Here is a 16669-nt window from a genome sequence, read left to right on the forward strand (position 1 = left end):
TTTGTTATTATTGCTGTTTATGTTGATGATCTAAATCTTGTTAGAATTTGTGAAGAGATTACAATAACAGCTACATATTTAAATAATGAATTTGAAATGAAAGATATTGGAAAAACGAAATTTTGTCTCGGCCTATAGTTCAAGCATTTGCAAAATGAAATTCTCATTCATCAATCAACTTATACAGAGAAAGTCTTGAAACATTTTTATATAGACAAATCTCATCCCCTGAGTGCTCCAATAGTTTTTCAATCACTTGATGTGCATAAATATATGTTTCGTCTTTATGAAGATGATGAAAAAATTCTTGATCTGAAATACTTTATCTCAGTGCAATTAGAGCCTTGATATATCTTACAAATTGTACTCGGTCTGATATTTTATTTTCAGTTAATCTACTTGCAATATATAGTTCTGCACCAACTCAAAGAAATTGGAATGGTATTAAACATGTCATTCGTTACCTTCGAGATACGATTGATATGAGATTATTTTATCAACATGGATTAAGTCCACGATTAGTTGGATATGCGAATTCATGTTATCTTTCAAATCCACACATAGGTAGATCTTAAACTAGATACGTATTTACTATGAAAATTCTGCTATATCATATATATCTGTTAAACAAACAATATCTACTATATTTTCTAATCACTCAGATATCATTACAATTCATGAGGCAAGCCGAAAATGTATTTGACTAAAATTAGTGATTCAACATATTCAATAAAAATGTGGTCTTTCCATAATCAATGACAGCTCAACAATTTTATATGAAGATGATGTTGCTTGCATTACTTAAATAAGAGGATGATATATCAAACGTGACAGAACTAAACATATTTCATATAAATTCTTTTATACCTATGAATTTCAAGAAAAATGTGAAATTGATGTCAACCAGATACGGTAAAATGATAATCTGACAGATTTATTCATTAAAGTATTACCAACTGCAATATTTAAGAATATTGTATAGAACATTGGAATGCGAATACTAAAAGACTTACTATTATACACTTTTCATAGGGAGTAAATATCTTGAAAACTTATATTAATTGTATTCTTTTTCCTTCTATAAGATTTTATCTCATTGGATTTTCTTTTGCAATATTTTAATGAAGCAATCATAAAACACTTAACAATATACATGAATAATGTACTTTTTTTTTTTTTTACCATTAGTTTTTTTCCCATTGAATTTTTTTCTCAGCAATGTTCGAATGAGACATATTCTTTATGAGTGGTCGTCTAAGAAGTACTATTGTAAGCCGACTTAAAGTGCATGACCGACTCAAAGATCGATATTGTTCAGAATAACCGTCTTTGTACTCTTATAAATTTGGGTATCATTTATTTATACAGATATAAGTTTTTTGAATTAATAATAATACTTTAAAGTTTTTCTCTTATAATATTATTTTTCTTTTAGTTTTATAACATATACATAATTTTTTTCCCTTATCAAATGAAAAACGCTATTTGTCATATTCACATCAAGCATCAGTTAATTTATTCTTTTATTTAAACACACATATTTATACATTAATATGTATATTTAAATAAAATAATAAAATAACAAATCATATGTAACTTTTTCATCTGAATATCTAAATATCACAAATACAACCATTTTTTAATTTCAAATTTTTAACTTTTTATTAAAAATGATGCTTAGGTAATGAGATGAGATGATAATTTTGTGAATAGTAATAAGATGGTTTGGCAATAGTAGTGAGATAGTTTAAGTTAAGTATTTATTATATTCTAAAAAATGAAATAGAAAAAACCGAATACAAAATATTATAAAATTAAAATATTATTATAATATAATATTATAATATTATTTTTATTTTAGAATTTTAAAAAGTTAAATTATTTTTTGTTTTTATTTAAAATTTTGGAAAAGTTTAATAATTAATTTGAAAGTGTTTGTGTTCAAATGTTGTTCAGGAAGGAAATGAAATTGGATGAGATGAAACATGTTTTCAAACATAGGATGACATGTTTAGTAGATGAGAATTCTTATTTCAAATTTAAAATTCACATCTTATCATTACATTTTTCTCAAATTCTCACACAAAATATAATAAACAATTCAACTTTTTCAAATCACAATACAACTTTTTCAAATCTCAAAACAATAATAATATTAAAACTAATATTTTAAATTCTCATCTCTATCCTCAATCCTCTCTTAATCATTACAACCTTTCAAGACTTACAAACAAAACACAAAAAAAAACTCACTTTTTTCAAATAAAAAAAATATTAAAGAATTTTAACATTATTTTAACTTTATAATATTTTTATTTTAATTTTTTCTCTATCATTTCCCAATAACTCATAAAATATATCAACTCAAATCATTTCATTACTATTCACATACCATTTCATTATTATTCACATATGATCTCATTTTATCTCATTATCCAAACTAAGCCAATATTTATTTTTCGTAAATAAGATAAGATGAGATAATTTGAGATGAAAGTTAAAAATTGAATAAAATATTATTAAAATATTTTTTAAATATTATTATTATTTTATGATTTGAAAATGTTGAATTGTTTATTTTATTTTATGTGGAAATTTGAGAAAGTTTAGATGATATGATATGAAATGAAATGTGTTGTGAAAACAGACGAGACTAGCTTGGTTTTAAATATGATCTCAAGTCATCCTATTTCTTCATACTGTAACATCCAAACACTATTGAAACACAAATACTTTTAGTTTCAACTTTTTAATTTTTCTTTTAATCATTACAAATTTTTCAAACTTTCAAACAAAACACAATAAACAAATCAAAAATTCCAAATGCTAAAACAAAAATTATATTCTAATAATATTTTTATTCAACATTTTATATCTCATTTTCCAAAACTACATAAATATATTAATTCAAACCATTTCAATACTATTCACAACCTATCTCATTACTATTCATAATTTTCTTATTGCCTGATTTGCATTTCATTTAATATGTGTAACCAAATGAGACTTAGGTTTGGTTTGATTTCACAAATCTTTTAAATCATTTAATCCAATCTCAACATCTAAATATCATCAAATACAAACATTTTTTAATTTCAAAATATCAAAACACTTTTATCTAATTATTATCGAATCATTACAACTTTCTCAAATTTTCAAACTTTTAAACAAAACAAAAAAATAATTCAATTTTTTTAAAATTCAAAAATAACAATAATATTAAAAAAGTTATATCATAATCCTTTTTTAACTTTATGTTTTTATAATAAATATTTTTTTTAATTATCTCATTTTCAATTGTGAAGAGGTAGAGGGCCAAATTCACAACCAACTCAAAGAAAATAATACATAACAATCACAACCAGCCACCAAATATGTAGCAATGAGAACCAAGATGGACTAAAACAAGAGAACAATCTAGTTGAGAGACAAAAAAAGCCCGTTCGGACATTATTCACAACAACATGTGGTAATATAAGTCATATAGATAGGGAGAGGCATACACTATTACTAGGCTGAAACCACACTTCATTACCCCGTCATGGCTTTCTTCCTGCACTAGAACTAGACGAGGATCACACTCCTAAAAGTAGGGGTGTACAAATAAGTTGGCCTTCCGCCCTAGCCGATTTAACCGGCCAGGCCCGACCTGACCCCAAAAAATAAATAAAAAAATGTCCGAACCGTTTCAATATTCTTCGGAAGCAGAAATGGCCGTGCCCGTGTTCGATTTAATCAGGAATTACCCAATACCTGTTTCTAGATACAAGTGACTTATCAATTCTTCTTTTTGTTTATTGATACAAGTGATTTCTTGAATTTTCTTTTTGCTCTCTTTTAGCACCCTTGGATTCGGAGAGAGTGGAGACGTACCTACCTTGATGAGGGCGATGCTCAAGTCATCATGTTCTTATTCTAAATCTCAAATGAAGCCTTTATTTTCTGTACTTTCCATCTTTGTACAACGCAGCATCACTATTACAATCTCCTAAAAATGCTTCTACACAAGCGTCTTGGCCCTTGGGTTGAAGATTTAAGGATAGAAGAGCTATCATCTTGCCATACGATATGAAGCTCTGCTTTTGCAACTTTTAGAATGGAAATCTCATCAAGCTAGAGGGGAACAGAGGGCAGCTTGATTGTATATTCTCTGTGATTTTGCCAAACATTAGGGCCCTTTGTTTTATCCTTCACCAACAATAAATAATAAAAGAGTTTCGAGAAAAGAAATGAGGTGGGAACCACATGGGCTTGTTGGTGTCTCTCGCCAGGGTCTCCTCCTCCACACAATGATCTTCCATATCATCTTCATCGACTGAGAGCTAACAAGAATATTCTATCTTCTACATCCAGACATGGCCTACGATATGGCACTCATCATTTCGAATTCCCCGGTACAAAGAAAATTTCTTTTGTTTTGATCGTTTGGGTTTGAGAAAAACTGGAGAATAAGCTGGTTTGTTGTTGGTAGAAGAGTTTGAGTGAGAAATGTTGGAGCAGATTTTTCTAAGCAAAATTTGTGTTTTCACATGTTCCATTATTTCTCTACTCCATTATTTCTATTGGGCTGATTTCATCTGCAAAGTTTCCTTCTTTTAGGTGCGACCAAGAAAGGAAGGAAGGAAGTGAGCGTGGATCAAGACTCAAATAAGTGGGAGTGAATTGGAGTGTGAAGGGAGGGTTTTTTTATTCGTTGTCTTGCCTTCTTCTTCTTATTATTCTTCTATTTATGAGTTTTTTCCAATTAATCAATTAATTTCTAAAAATTTTCGGTTTGGTTAATCTCATCACTTCGAAAGTCTCTTTCATCGGGAGGTTGTGTTTTCGGGTCAGGTCAATTCAGCCTGGGTTGGATAAACATGCCTACCTACAGGCGATATCACAAAATTATTGAAGACCACAATATAAATCTAGCATGGCTTAGATGCAATTATAAGGCACTGATGCAAACAAAATGGTAGTTTGCAATTTTCAAACCATTTATAGAGTATCAGGAAGAAAATTAAGCAAAGAAATCATTATCATCCCTGATTAACCACATCATCACAAACAAATAAAGCACTGAAAGTTATCTACGCGAAGGTATGCGGTGTAGAATTTATCAAGTATTATGCCAATTGTAATACTAGGAGAGCCGTCGAGACTTCTACTAGGACTGGATTTGTTACCCACGTTGAATTCAATTATGCTGGATTTCACTTTTGTGCCACGTCAGCTAGCTCAAAAAAAATAAAAAATAAAAATTTCAAAGCTATAGATTGTGTCTGGACATCGAAGTAATTGTAGATATTTTATAAATAATAATATAAAATAATAGCAAGTAGGTAAAAATAATAATAAATAATAATAAAATATTTTCAAAATACTTTATTATCTAAGCTAACTCTAATTCGTTATCAAAATCTAAAATATTTTATCTCATATCATCTCACTTTATCATTATAATTTTTTTAAATCTTCGTATAAATTATAATAAATAATTTAATTTTTTCAAATTTCAATACAAAATTAATATTAAAAAATTATATCATAAAAATATTTTATTTATTATTATTTAAAACATTTCATATATGTAATCAAACGAAACCAATTAATAGTAAGTAATTATTACAAGCGATTAACAAAATAAAAAGTAATGAGTATTGATATCCATACAATATATTTGATAGCATATATTAAAAAATAAGAATATTTTTATAAAATAATATTAATTTTATAAGATATTTTATAAAAACATCAATCACATAATATATTATTATATAAAGTATTATAAGAAAAGGTAATGATAGGCCAACAATTTATTCACAACTTATAAACAATTTCAAATCATAAAAACAGTTTGAATGAAATTTAAAATAATATTATTTTATTACATAATAATATACAAGTTGTTAATAAGATATAAGCTTATCATTTTCCTTGTAAAAAGGGTTTGCAAATACAGGTGTTATCATCTTTCGAAAGTAATTATTATAGGTTTATAAGCCACGCAACGCGGGCCAGGAGTGCCAGTATAACGGTCATTCTCAGTTTCAAAGCTAAACAAACAGACACTCCCGTAAACCCTACCATTCCGTTGGCACTCTTCCCCAAGCTCCTAAAAATTCTCCCTCCCTCCATCTTTCTCTCTGCATAAAACAAAATCCTGAAAACCTTGCCATAGACCCAAAATCTGGTTTTATTTTCCTCCTGCTCAGTGGCAATCATGCGAAGTAGAAGATTGGGAGTTCAGGAAGTAAGCACTAATAGCAGTAATAAAGTAAGGGCTTTGATAGATAGGAGATGCTTGGCTCCACTGGCGCTGAACGACGACGTAGAGAAGCCAGCGTGCTGTGCAGTGAACCAGCCATACCATAGGTTGCCTCAACAGCTCCACGTCAATCTGTCCGTCCTCAAACTCGACGGTTCTCTCTTCGGTACCTCCTCTTTTTCTTACTCGTTTTTTCTTTTCTTTTCTTTTCTTTTTTTGTCAAATTTTATCGCCTTTTTGGGCTTGTTCGAAACTGTTCCCTTATAACCGTTTTATTGAAAAGAAATTTAAACAAAGCACTGTTTTTTTTTTTGTTGGGTCTTGCTTAGTGTTTTTTTTTTTTTTGAAATATCTTGCTTAGTGTTCTAATTTGCCATTACACGACACTATTGTGACATACAAAACAAATTCCTTGTTTTATCTCCACAGATGTTTGCGTCTCCCATAATGCCACTGTAGCAGAACTCAAGTGGGCCGTAGAGGAAGTTTTTGCTTCGCGCCAGAAGGAAATTTCATGGTAAACTCATGGCTCATTATTTAGCTCGTAGCTGATGAAGGCTTAAGAACAGTATATTTTAATAAATGGGTCTGAAAAAATTTATTTATAGGGCATATTTTTTATACATAAGATATAGCTATGTTAAAAATGATAGGTATTTTAATTTTTTAAAAATGATATGTTAATATACGGGCTTATGATTATTGGGATTATAGTTTTTAGTGTGGAAGTTATTTTATGGTTTTTTTTTTATTTGTTGCTTTACTTGCTTTGGTTTCGATGCGGTTAGGTCGCATGTGTGGGGGCACTTTTGCTTATCTTATGATGAACAGAAGCTAATTACTGACAAGGCATGTCTTCCAAAATTTGGGATCAAGGATGGTGATCAGGTCTGTCACCTGTTTTTCTTACTGATCTTTGGCGCATTGGACTTGTTGATTGCATTTGCAAGAAGGAAGTATTATTTTAAGATGGTAATGTGCGTATAGCATTTGAAAAAATTGTAACTGCATACTCAAATACATTCTCCGAAACTACCCCAATCCAAAAATTTAAAAAAAAAGAGGAAGAGAAAAGAAAAGGATTATTAGAGAGATCTTTTGTCCATTTATTAGCTTCAAGATTAGATCTTAAAGGTTCTATATCTTAAAAGTTTTTTTCTTTTTCCGAGTGGTGCTGCTTACAAGTTCTGATGTGTCATTTTGTGGTTCATGCAGCTTCAATTCATTCGGCATATGTCCATCCAGAATTCACCGTTCAGAGAAAGACCCAAGAACAAGTTTGCTTGCAAATTGTTGTCGTTGTAAGAATCTCTATTTGGTTCTTTCTTGTCATTGTAAGAATCTCTATTTGGTTCTTTCTTGTCATGGATTCACACAGTTACGCTCTCATGCTGCGCACATTCTCACTCACAGGCAGTTTTGGATATTCATTCAACGATTGCATGGAATGTTTTTGGACCTGGCGCTCAGAAGTGCTAGTCAAGCACAAAGACGCATTAGGAAAGTTTCAAATGCGTCTTAGGTTTTGCAAACACATAGTGTAGATCACTATAGCAGACTGGTGGAATAAATTAAGCAGGTATAAGAAATTGAGAGGCGCTATCAAAATAAGCTGACTTTAGGTGCAAAAACCAGAATAAGAACGCTCTGTAAGCATCCATTTTGGCCCAGATGTGTGTAATTTAGGCTGGGTGCTCTGGCAGAAATGGGTAACTTCTGCATCATGTCTAATTTATGTTCTTACATTAGGAGTTGGGGCCGACTCTGGTCTGACCTGTTCATTTTGCTACTAGGGAGAATCGGGATCAAGCAATTTATCACTGGACTGAAACTCACCTGTGCTTAGATCCCTTAGTTTCTGCACTTTGCTTAGTGGGGATATGGAGCTAAAATATTTGTTTCATTTTTCTTTTCAAATGCAAGGTCGTCGTCAAAATCAAATGCTCATGAAGAGAAAAAGGAGACTGCTGCAGGTGATATTAATATTGATGAGAATCAGGACAGTTCCAAGTGCAACAATGGTTACAACGAAAACGAGGAGGAAGATCCCATACCAGAATCCAAGTTTGCTAGAGTCTTTAGAGGGTGGCTATCAACCTCCAGCTTGAGGTGCATTGCAAGGAACGGAGCAGAGGGCAGGGGTCGAAGTACTTCAAGGTTTGCCCCGAATTGCATAGTAGGTGGATCAGGGTCTAGTACTAAATACATAGGTTTAAAGCATGGTAGAAATGGACGTAAAATGGGGTAGGGATGGATGGTCGGTCTCTCAATATGCCTTATGAGTTATGAGACCCAAGCTAACACGAATTTTGAGTTCGAAGAAAGCAAAAAGCAAGACTGATTATTTTTATGGTTGAATCCAGTTGTGTAAAGCTTCTCACTATTTAATTTTATTTTACTGCACTTCCAATTCTGTTTTCGTTTACTTGGTCTCGTTTGGTTCCGTTTACGCAAATTATTTCATCTCATTATTATAATTTTTTTAAATTTTTATAAAATATAATAGATAATTAAATTTTTTCAAATTTTAATATAAAAATAATATAATTTTTAAAATTTTAACTTTTATCTCATTTCATCTATATAACAAAATAAAACTTAAAATTTTTATGAGTAGGAATGAGTGCTGCGTAAATAATTTAACAAAAATAATTTATGTAAGAGTAATGGTATCATACACCACAACATATATAAAAATAATGATTTATGCATAAATATTGAGGACGCAAGTCCAAGACAAAATCCCTCGAAAAATAAATAAGTTTAACACAAAATATGTATTTTTAGGTACGATTTAGACAGTAAGAAGAGGTAAAATGATTTTAAATAAAATTTAAAAAATTAAATTAAATAATATTTAAATATTATATTTAAATATTATTATTTTAAAATTAAATTATTTATTATATTTTATATAAAATATTTAAAATATTATAATAATAAAATGAAATAAAATATCGCATTAATTTGAGAAGCCACGGGCCCACAAAGGCACAAACCCATAAGAGAAAGGACCGACAAAGCCCTTAGACTGACGACGGGTAGGGGCTGCAACTCGAAGACCGCTGGCATCGAACCACAGAGAATCTCTGGGCCCGACCTTTATCCAGCAGCGTTCAGGCTTCGTTTGTTTTAAGGGCTTTGTTATATACAGTCGATAAATATAGTTAGCGTGTAATCGGTTGTATAGAATAAATAAAAAAATTATAAATTTTTTTTTTTATATTTAGGGAGACCTACATGAATAAAAAAAATTATAAAAATAATTTTTTTTTCATATAGGTCTCGTATTAATTCACTTTTTTACAACCGACTGCATGCCGACTGCATCTATAGACTGCAAAAAGTATTTCTCTTATTTTAAAAATCAATTTGCTAGGTACAACCAGCCATGCGGAATCACTGTGCAACGGGTTGATGCCTCAGCAATTTACAATCGCATTTTTCTTGATTCGTGCTTGTCAAGGGAGTAATCAATTTGTTCTAGTTTGATTTTGGATAAAATTTATAATCAAATTAACATATATTAATTTTATATTTTTGACAATTAATTACACACTAATTATCCTTCTAAATTGATATTTTGATTTTACCATTTTCAGTACATTTTTTTGATTTTAGTATATTATATTATATATCATAATATATAATATTATAGTGGTAATAAATTATAGTATACTATAATATATATTATAATTATATTATAGACTATAATAATATATAATATATTATAGTATATTATAATATATAGTGATATAATATTAATATAATTATTAATACAATAAATAAAATGATATAATATTTTAAAATTTAAAATTATATTAATTAGTAATTTATCATATAATAAGAAATTATTTTATATATAATTATATATTATATATAAAAATTATATACAATAAAAAAATTAAAATATATATAAATTGGTCTTGTTTTAGAAAAAAAAAATCGAAATTGAACCGATTTTAAAAAAAATAAAATTGGTATCAGATCGATCCCATCGATTTGATCCAATCCGGTCTGATTTACCGATTCAACTATTTTTTTTTACATCCCTTAAGGGTTATCATGAAAAACCGTCGCATTACCGTCTCTCTCCTCCTCCATTTCTAACAGCTTTAAGTAGAAAGAATAAATAAAAAATATATATATTTTATACGTAAATGGGGAGCAACTAATTATTTGATGATGCATGTTGTTATCAAATAAAATGACATTGAGAATCAACGTTCCCAAAGTTCACTACCAACAGATACACAAGTTGTGATATAACTAGAGCGACAGAGCCTACAATGGCGCACCCCATGATGAAGGTTCGAAAAACAAGAAAAAGAAAAGCATGAAATTAGAACTTTCGAGCATTGCCAAATGCCAATTGCCAAGTTCTTCATATTACATTCCCTATAGGTACTACATTGCGATGGAAACAACAAATCCCACGCCAACGTATACACCTGGCTACGTGAACTCGATCAACTTTTACATTTATAAAATTAAAAAAAAAAGGGTCAGTTTGGAGCCCTCCATTCATCTTAAGCAGAGAAAGCGACTTCCATAGCTTGCAAGACTGGTCCAATATCAAATCTGAAATTCCTCAAGCTCTTGCCAAGCCCTGTTTCCTATCTGTAAACATCAGCCTCAACTTTCTTCACCTCCTTAGTGATTCTGTTGCATTTCCAGTTTCTTCCAATAAAGAACTTCTTGGCCATCTTTCACAAATGATCATAATTCGCAAAGTGCAATGGCTAGGGCCAGTTTGTGGGCAAAGGCCTTTTCCTTTGAAGCCCCAATCTTCTCACATGATATTGTAGGAGCATTTTTTTTTTTTCTTTTTTCCAAAGATGGCGGCTCTACAAGGAATTTACTCAACTTAAGCACTGTCTTTTATTGGTTTTTTTTTTTTTCTTAATTTGTGAATGCTCAAGAGAAAGCCAACTAGATGATGTATGATATGAGGGAGAAGTCGACGCGGTAAAGAAGGTCGACGAAAACACAGTCTGTGGTCGTCTTCGTGGCCATGACTGGGCTTGCCGGCGTTGTCCGTCGCTGGGGAGGGGAGGAGCTTCTTAGACGATGGCGTGGTTGGATTCGACGAACGGAGGCATGCTCGACAACTCACAAACCAGTGAGCAGGTCAGCAACCACCACATGGTTCACCGACAACCTCTGTACCAGCACTCCTCCACCCGCCGTGATGCTACTAGGCCTTGAAGCTGCCGGCAAGCTCACCGTTGAATCTCCTTGCCACAGATCTTGAGAAAAAAAAAGGAGGGTGGGGGGAAGGGGAAAATGAGAGAAAGAAGAGGATGGGAAAAAATTGACAGAGAGAGAGAGAGAGAATGAAATGAAGAGAGAGATAGAAAAAATATATATTTTTTTTTTATCAAAAAGTGCACCCGGTAATGCAGGGGTTTCTCTGGTCAGTTGTAAGTGAATTTTTTTAATAATAAATAAATTAAGATTAAAGTTAAAAATTAAATAAAATATTATTAAAATGTATTAAATTTTAAAAAATTAAATTATATATTTTATTTTATATAAAATTTTTTAAAAATTATATTAATTAAATGAAATCAGGTGAGATAAATTTTTTTATGAAATTTAACTGTACCGTCTTCTGACCTAGTCTCTAACAACCGGTAAATTGTTACCGCCACGTGTCCACCCTATCTTGCGTCCTTTCCAGTGGCGTCACGTGTCCTTTCCGCTGCTACCTTAGTGGAGCTTCTAGTGACGTGGCATTCTCTGAGACAGGCAGCAGCGGGAACACTTTTTGTACTCGGGAAACAAAAAAATAAAAAATAAAGAATTCTCTTTGTTCGTTTTTATAATTTTTTTAGAAAAATTATATATATTATTATTTTATTTTATTTTTATCTTACTAAATAATATTGTATATTTATTTTATTAAACGATCATTTATTATATTTTTTATCAACAAATGTGAATAAATGCTTTACCTTATAATGAAATGCAAATAAGACAACGGTGTGTGTATCATTTTCTTTTTTTCTCTCTCTGTGTGCTGCTGCTCTAGGCTCTTCCTTGGGTAACGAAGCCTTGTTTCGACTTCACCACGGACTCTCCCTCTCTCTACCGGTAAGTTCATGCGTGTGTTAATATTTTTGTTTCCGTCTGGTTCCTCGGAAACTATGGGAAACGAATTGAAAGTTTTAACGTCTGCTCACCCCCTGGCCCCTTTCCCTTTCTATGTACCGGAATTCAGAGAGAGAAAATAACATACTCTGCAGATCAGTTTCTGTTTTCGTAGGAACTAAAAAGGGTTTTATTTGTAAACTTATCTCTCTGTGTTTGTGTGGGTCTGTGTTGATTGCATACGTTTAGGCAGGTATGTGTGGGTCTGTGTTGATTGCATACGTTTAGGCAGGTATGTATGTATGGTTTCCGTTTTTGTTGTTTTGCTGCTTTCCTGATTTATTTAGGTACCCATGAATTGCGGTGGCTTTGGAAATGTCTAGAAGTTCTTTAGTTTGGATAACTAGGGTATTAAACATTTTTTTTTCTGTGTTTAAATCAAAGTTTCGGATTCAGCAATAATCGAAGTAATATGAGGAAGGTTTGTTTGATGATGGCATTAAGCTCTCTGACTTTGTTTCAAGCCTATGCATTTTGCTTTGGATCCAGTGGTGTACGTAGGAGTATACTGCAAATTATAAATCCCCACTTCTCGCAATTTTTACATCCGTGTGCCGCCTTAGGATTGATATTTTGGTATCCATTATGATGTAATTTTCTATTTTGCCACAGTTTTAATAAGGGCTGACAGATTTTTTGGCACACACTCACGAGTTCCTTTTTTTACCCATATGATCATGCGGGCAGGATTCAGCAATATGACTGAACAGATCAGAGCAGCAAAGCCAGCAGCTTTTTTTGAGTATGAACTGTTTGAAGGAGACCCCGACCACCTTAGAACCGTCAAAGCCACACCAACTCGGATTGGTCCATGGATTGATCCTTCCTCTCTGAAACTTAAGCATAGGATTGGCCGGGGCCCCTTTGGTGATGTCTTCTTAGCAACTCATCACCAATTGGGTCATGATTTTGAGGAGTATCATGAAGTGGCTGTCAAGATGCTGCATCCATTAAAGGAGGGCTGTACTCAAAAGTTTCTGGAGAAGTTTGAGGAGTTATTTTTTAAGTGCCAAGTACGACCAGGAGTTTGTTTGTTGCATGGTATATCAATAGTTAAAGGAAAGGTGACTTCCTTGAATTTGAATATAGTTTTTTTAAACTAACGGAAATTCTTTTCTGTCTCTCACCACATTGGTTCACTTCTGATGCCTTTTCAGATCTGCATTGCGATGAAATTTTATGAGGGATCAGTGGGTGATCGAATGGCTCAGCTCAAGGGTGGCAATCTTCAGTTGTCTGATGTTTTAAGGTTTGTTTTTGGGGTTTTGATCAGTTAGTTTATTTTCTCTAAGAATAATGCTATTGAACTTGTAAGATAGGGTAGAACTTAGGTAAAGTTCCTGAATTTGAGGTTTGTTGGGTTCTCTTATTTCACCTTCTAAATCAGAGAGCAGCCTTTCTATTTAACAGGTCTCACTTACTTGGTGAAATGTGCAAAAATTATGCTAGAAATGATGCTCTAATATATGCTTTACTCAAATTTTATAATACTTGTAATGGTCTTCTAAAGCTTGTCAGAATATAGTGTAGCATACAATTGCTTTGAATGGTGAGATATAGTCTTTGAAAATGCTAATGCTTACAGGTATGGGATCAAATTGGCAAAAGCGATTATAGAGTTGCATTCAATTGGGACCCTGGTGCTGAACCTTAAGCCTTGTAACTTTCTGCTGAATGAAAACGACCAAGTGGTTCTGGGAGATTTTGGGATCCCATATCTGCTTCTTGGGATTGCAGTTTCTAATCCAGAATTGGCTTTCAGACTTGGAACTCCAAACTATATGGCCCCAGAACAGTGGAATCCAGAAGTTAGAGGTCCTATATCCTTTGAGACAGATTCATGGGGTTTTGGATGCAGCATAACAGAGATGTTAACTGGAGTTCAGCCCTGGTTTGGAAACTCAACTGAAGAAATATATCACTCAGTTGTGATCAAGCAAGAAAAGCCACATATCCCGAGTGGCTTGCCCCCTGCGGTTGAGAGTGTTATCAATGGTTGCTTCGAGTATGATTTCCGGAATCGGCCTTTGATGACAGATATTCTGCATGCATTTTTAAGGTATTCATTATGGACATAATTGATCTTGTTATATATAGTTGAAGAAGATGGAATTATCTATTATTCTGATAAGATGTTTATAAAACTGTGTAGCGGTATTCTCATTGTGACTTTGGGCAGCGTGTGATCTAAAGGTCATGTCCCCACTGATTTTGATCAGTATTCGTTTTTTTCCTTCCTGGTTCTATTTCATCAGATGCATTGTGCCCTTGGAAGGGCTTTCTATTAAGATTGTGCATTCTAAAATTGGCCACCTGGCGGAGAGCCTTTTTTGGGAGTAAAGAAAGAGCAAATGATTGTCCTTAATGATGGCTATTTTTTTAAATAAAAATACAAATTCTATGACTAGTTTACAGCACGCATGTCAATGTTTTGTGCCTTCACTTCTACCTAAATTTAATTGTACTCGGGCGGCGTGTCAGACACATACGATTTGACAGGGAATTCTGGTAAAGTATCAGTCTCTTATGTAGAATATTTTGCTTTTATTTATGTTTAAGGAATTTTCAGAATAACTTCTGATTTTCAGAACCCCGTCCTTCAATGTTATTAACATATTCCTTTCTAAAAAAAATTAAGATATCTGTTTAGGGAGCACATTGATTAGTCCAAAAAACATCTTTAATAGAAATTCATAGGAATTACGGTGTGCTGAAAGACTTTTTTCTATGGCAGAATTTAGAAGTTGACAGTCCCGGTGAAGAAGACGGGGAAAAAAGAAGCTACATTACACTAGCTGAACCGGGCATTTCTGTGTCTTGGAATGTTTTTTCTTAATAAGATTGTCTTTGAATGTTTATAGTTAGGTAATTGGTGCCAATCGTATTTTGACCATATTGATGTCTCTGCTTTCAATTCTAATGTACAACGGGGGTATGTGAAAATTGAGGCACCAAAAGAAACCATAGAATGCCAGAGCTGTGTGCCTTCATTCACCCTGTATCTCTTACCCGTTATGGTTGTTTACTGACTATTTGCAATCTAATTTGCAGCTCACAGAATGCTGTTAACAGAGATGGAGAATCACATGGTATGGGAAGCAGGGCACTTAAATATAGATTGAATGGTATGGGTTACACGACATGGTATCTGTTGAAGGATCATCTTGAAGTGGGTGACATGGTTCGCCCTAGAAAGCCAATGAATACATACAAACCGCAAGCCCTAGATGTTCTTGAAGGAAAGGTGGTCGCTTTGGAGGGTGACAATGATAAAGACAGTTTTGTTCTGGTGAAGGTGCCTGGTGCACACAACCCTCTAAGAGTACAAGTTTCAACAGTCGAAAGGGTGACATTTGACTTGGCAATGGGTGATTGGGTGCGTTTAAAAGAGAAAAACAAGGATCACTCCTCAGTGGGAATTCTACACTCAGTACAGCGTAATGGGAGTACAACAGTTGGATTTTTAGGGTTAGAGACTCTCTGGAGAGGGGACTCTTCTGAGCTTCAAAAGGCTACAGCTTATTATGTTGGACAGTTTGTGAGGCTGAAATCAGATATGTCGACTCCCCGGTTTGAGTGGCCTCGTAGGAATGGAGGAGCATGGGCCGCTGGCATTATCTCATATGTCCTTCCAAATGGATGTCTTGTTGTGAGTTTCCCTGGGAGGTTGGTGTTTGGAAATGAATCAAATATCTTCTTGGCAGATCCGGCTGAAGTGGAGCAAGTGTCTTTTGATACTTGTTCAGGAGTGGTGGAGAAATATCAACACATCGAGGATTTTCACTGGGCTGTGAGGCCGCTTGCAGTCGCGGTTTGTTTATTTACAGCCATGAAACTGGGTTTATTTGTTGGGCGAAACATAGGTGCAAGGTTGAAGAAAGACACTAGAAATTTGAAGCGGCAAGATGGTGGCCAGAGTGGTGGAAATGCTTGGCTTCCACCACCAGTTGCAAATATTCTCTTCAAAGAAGGTGCTACTACTCCAAACTTCTAGGTAATTATTGATCTCTGGTCCTCAGTCAAGTTTGTTAACAGCAGAGCTAGGGAACGAAAATAATTGCTTTTAAACCGATGGCTCTACTGCTACTAGGACTTACAACTTCATACTTTTCTTTGTATACGATCTGTACATAACGTGTCCAAGACCCAATCTTCATGAGAACTGCATAAACTTATGACCGTACGATGTTGTATCAAGGTTGACAACAGTATAAAGTTTTTCTACCTTTCTGTCATTACATTATCGCCGACTGAGTTCTTAACTAA

At 33.1% G+C, this 16669-nt stretch overlaps 2 protein-coding genes across 3 annotated transcripts; both read left to right on the forward strand.

The window, feature by feature from the left end:
* The first annotated feature begins 6006 nt into the window (after window positions 1-6006).
* Window positions 6007-8663, forward strand: LOC122284033. 2 transcript variants are annotated; one of them, XM_043095261.1, is made up of 5 exons: window positions 6007-6416; window positions 6680-6767; window positions 7039-7222; window positions 7466-7551; window positions 8174-8663. In XM_043095261.1, exons 1-5 carry the CDS (start codon window positions 6206-6208, stop codon window positions 8496-8498), a joined length of 894 nt encoding a protein of 297 aa, XP_042951195.1. In that variant the 5' UTR covers window positions 6007-6205; the 3' UTR covers window positions 8499-8663. The 2 variants fall into 2 exon arrangements, with proteins under 2 accessions (XP_042951195.1, XP_042951196.1); XM_043095262.1 differs by having other exon boundaries at window positions 6010-6416; window positions 7039-7138.
* A 3535-nt stretch (window positions 8664-12198) lies between these two features.
* Window positions 12199-16638, forward strand: LOC122284059 (E3 ubiquitin-protein ligase KEG-like). The gene is made up of 5 exons (XM_043095263.1): window positions 12199-12346; window positions 13091-13467; window positions 13561-13652; window positions 13989-14462; window positions 15455-16638. The coding sequence occupies exons 2-5, from the start codon at window positions 13102-13104 to the stop codon at window positions 16395-16397; spliced, it is 1875 nt and encodes a 624-aa protein (XP_042951197.1). The 5' UTR covers window positions 12199-12346; window positions 13091-13101; the 3' UTR covers window positions 16398-16638.
* Window positions 16639-16669: the final 31 nt, after the last annotated feature.

Source organism: Carya illinoinensis, chromosome 1, assembly GCF_018687715.1.
Source record: "Carya illinoinensis cultivar Pawnee chromosome 1, C.illinoinensisPawnee_v1, whole genome shotgun sequence".
Classification (NCBI taxonomy): domain Eukaryota; kingdom Viridiplantae; phylum Streptophyta; class Magnoliopsida; order Fagales; family Juglandaceae; genus Carya; species Carya illinoinensis.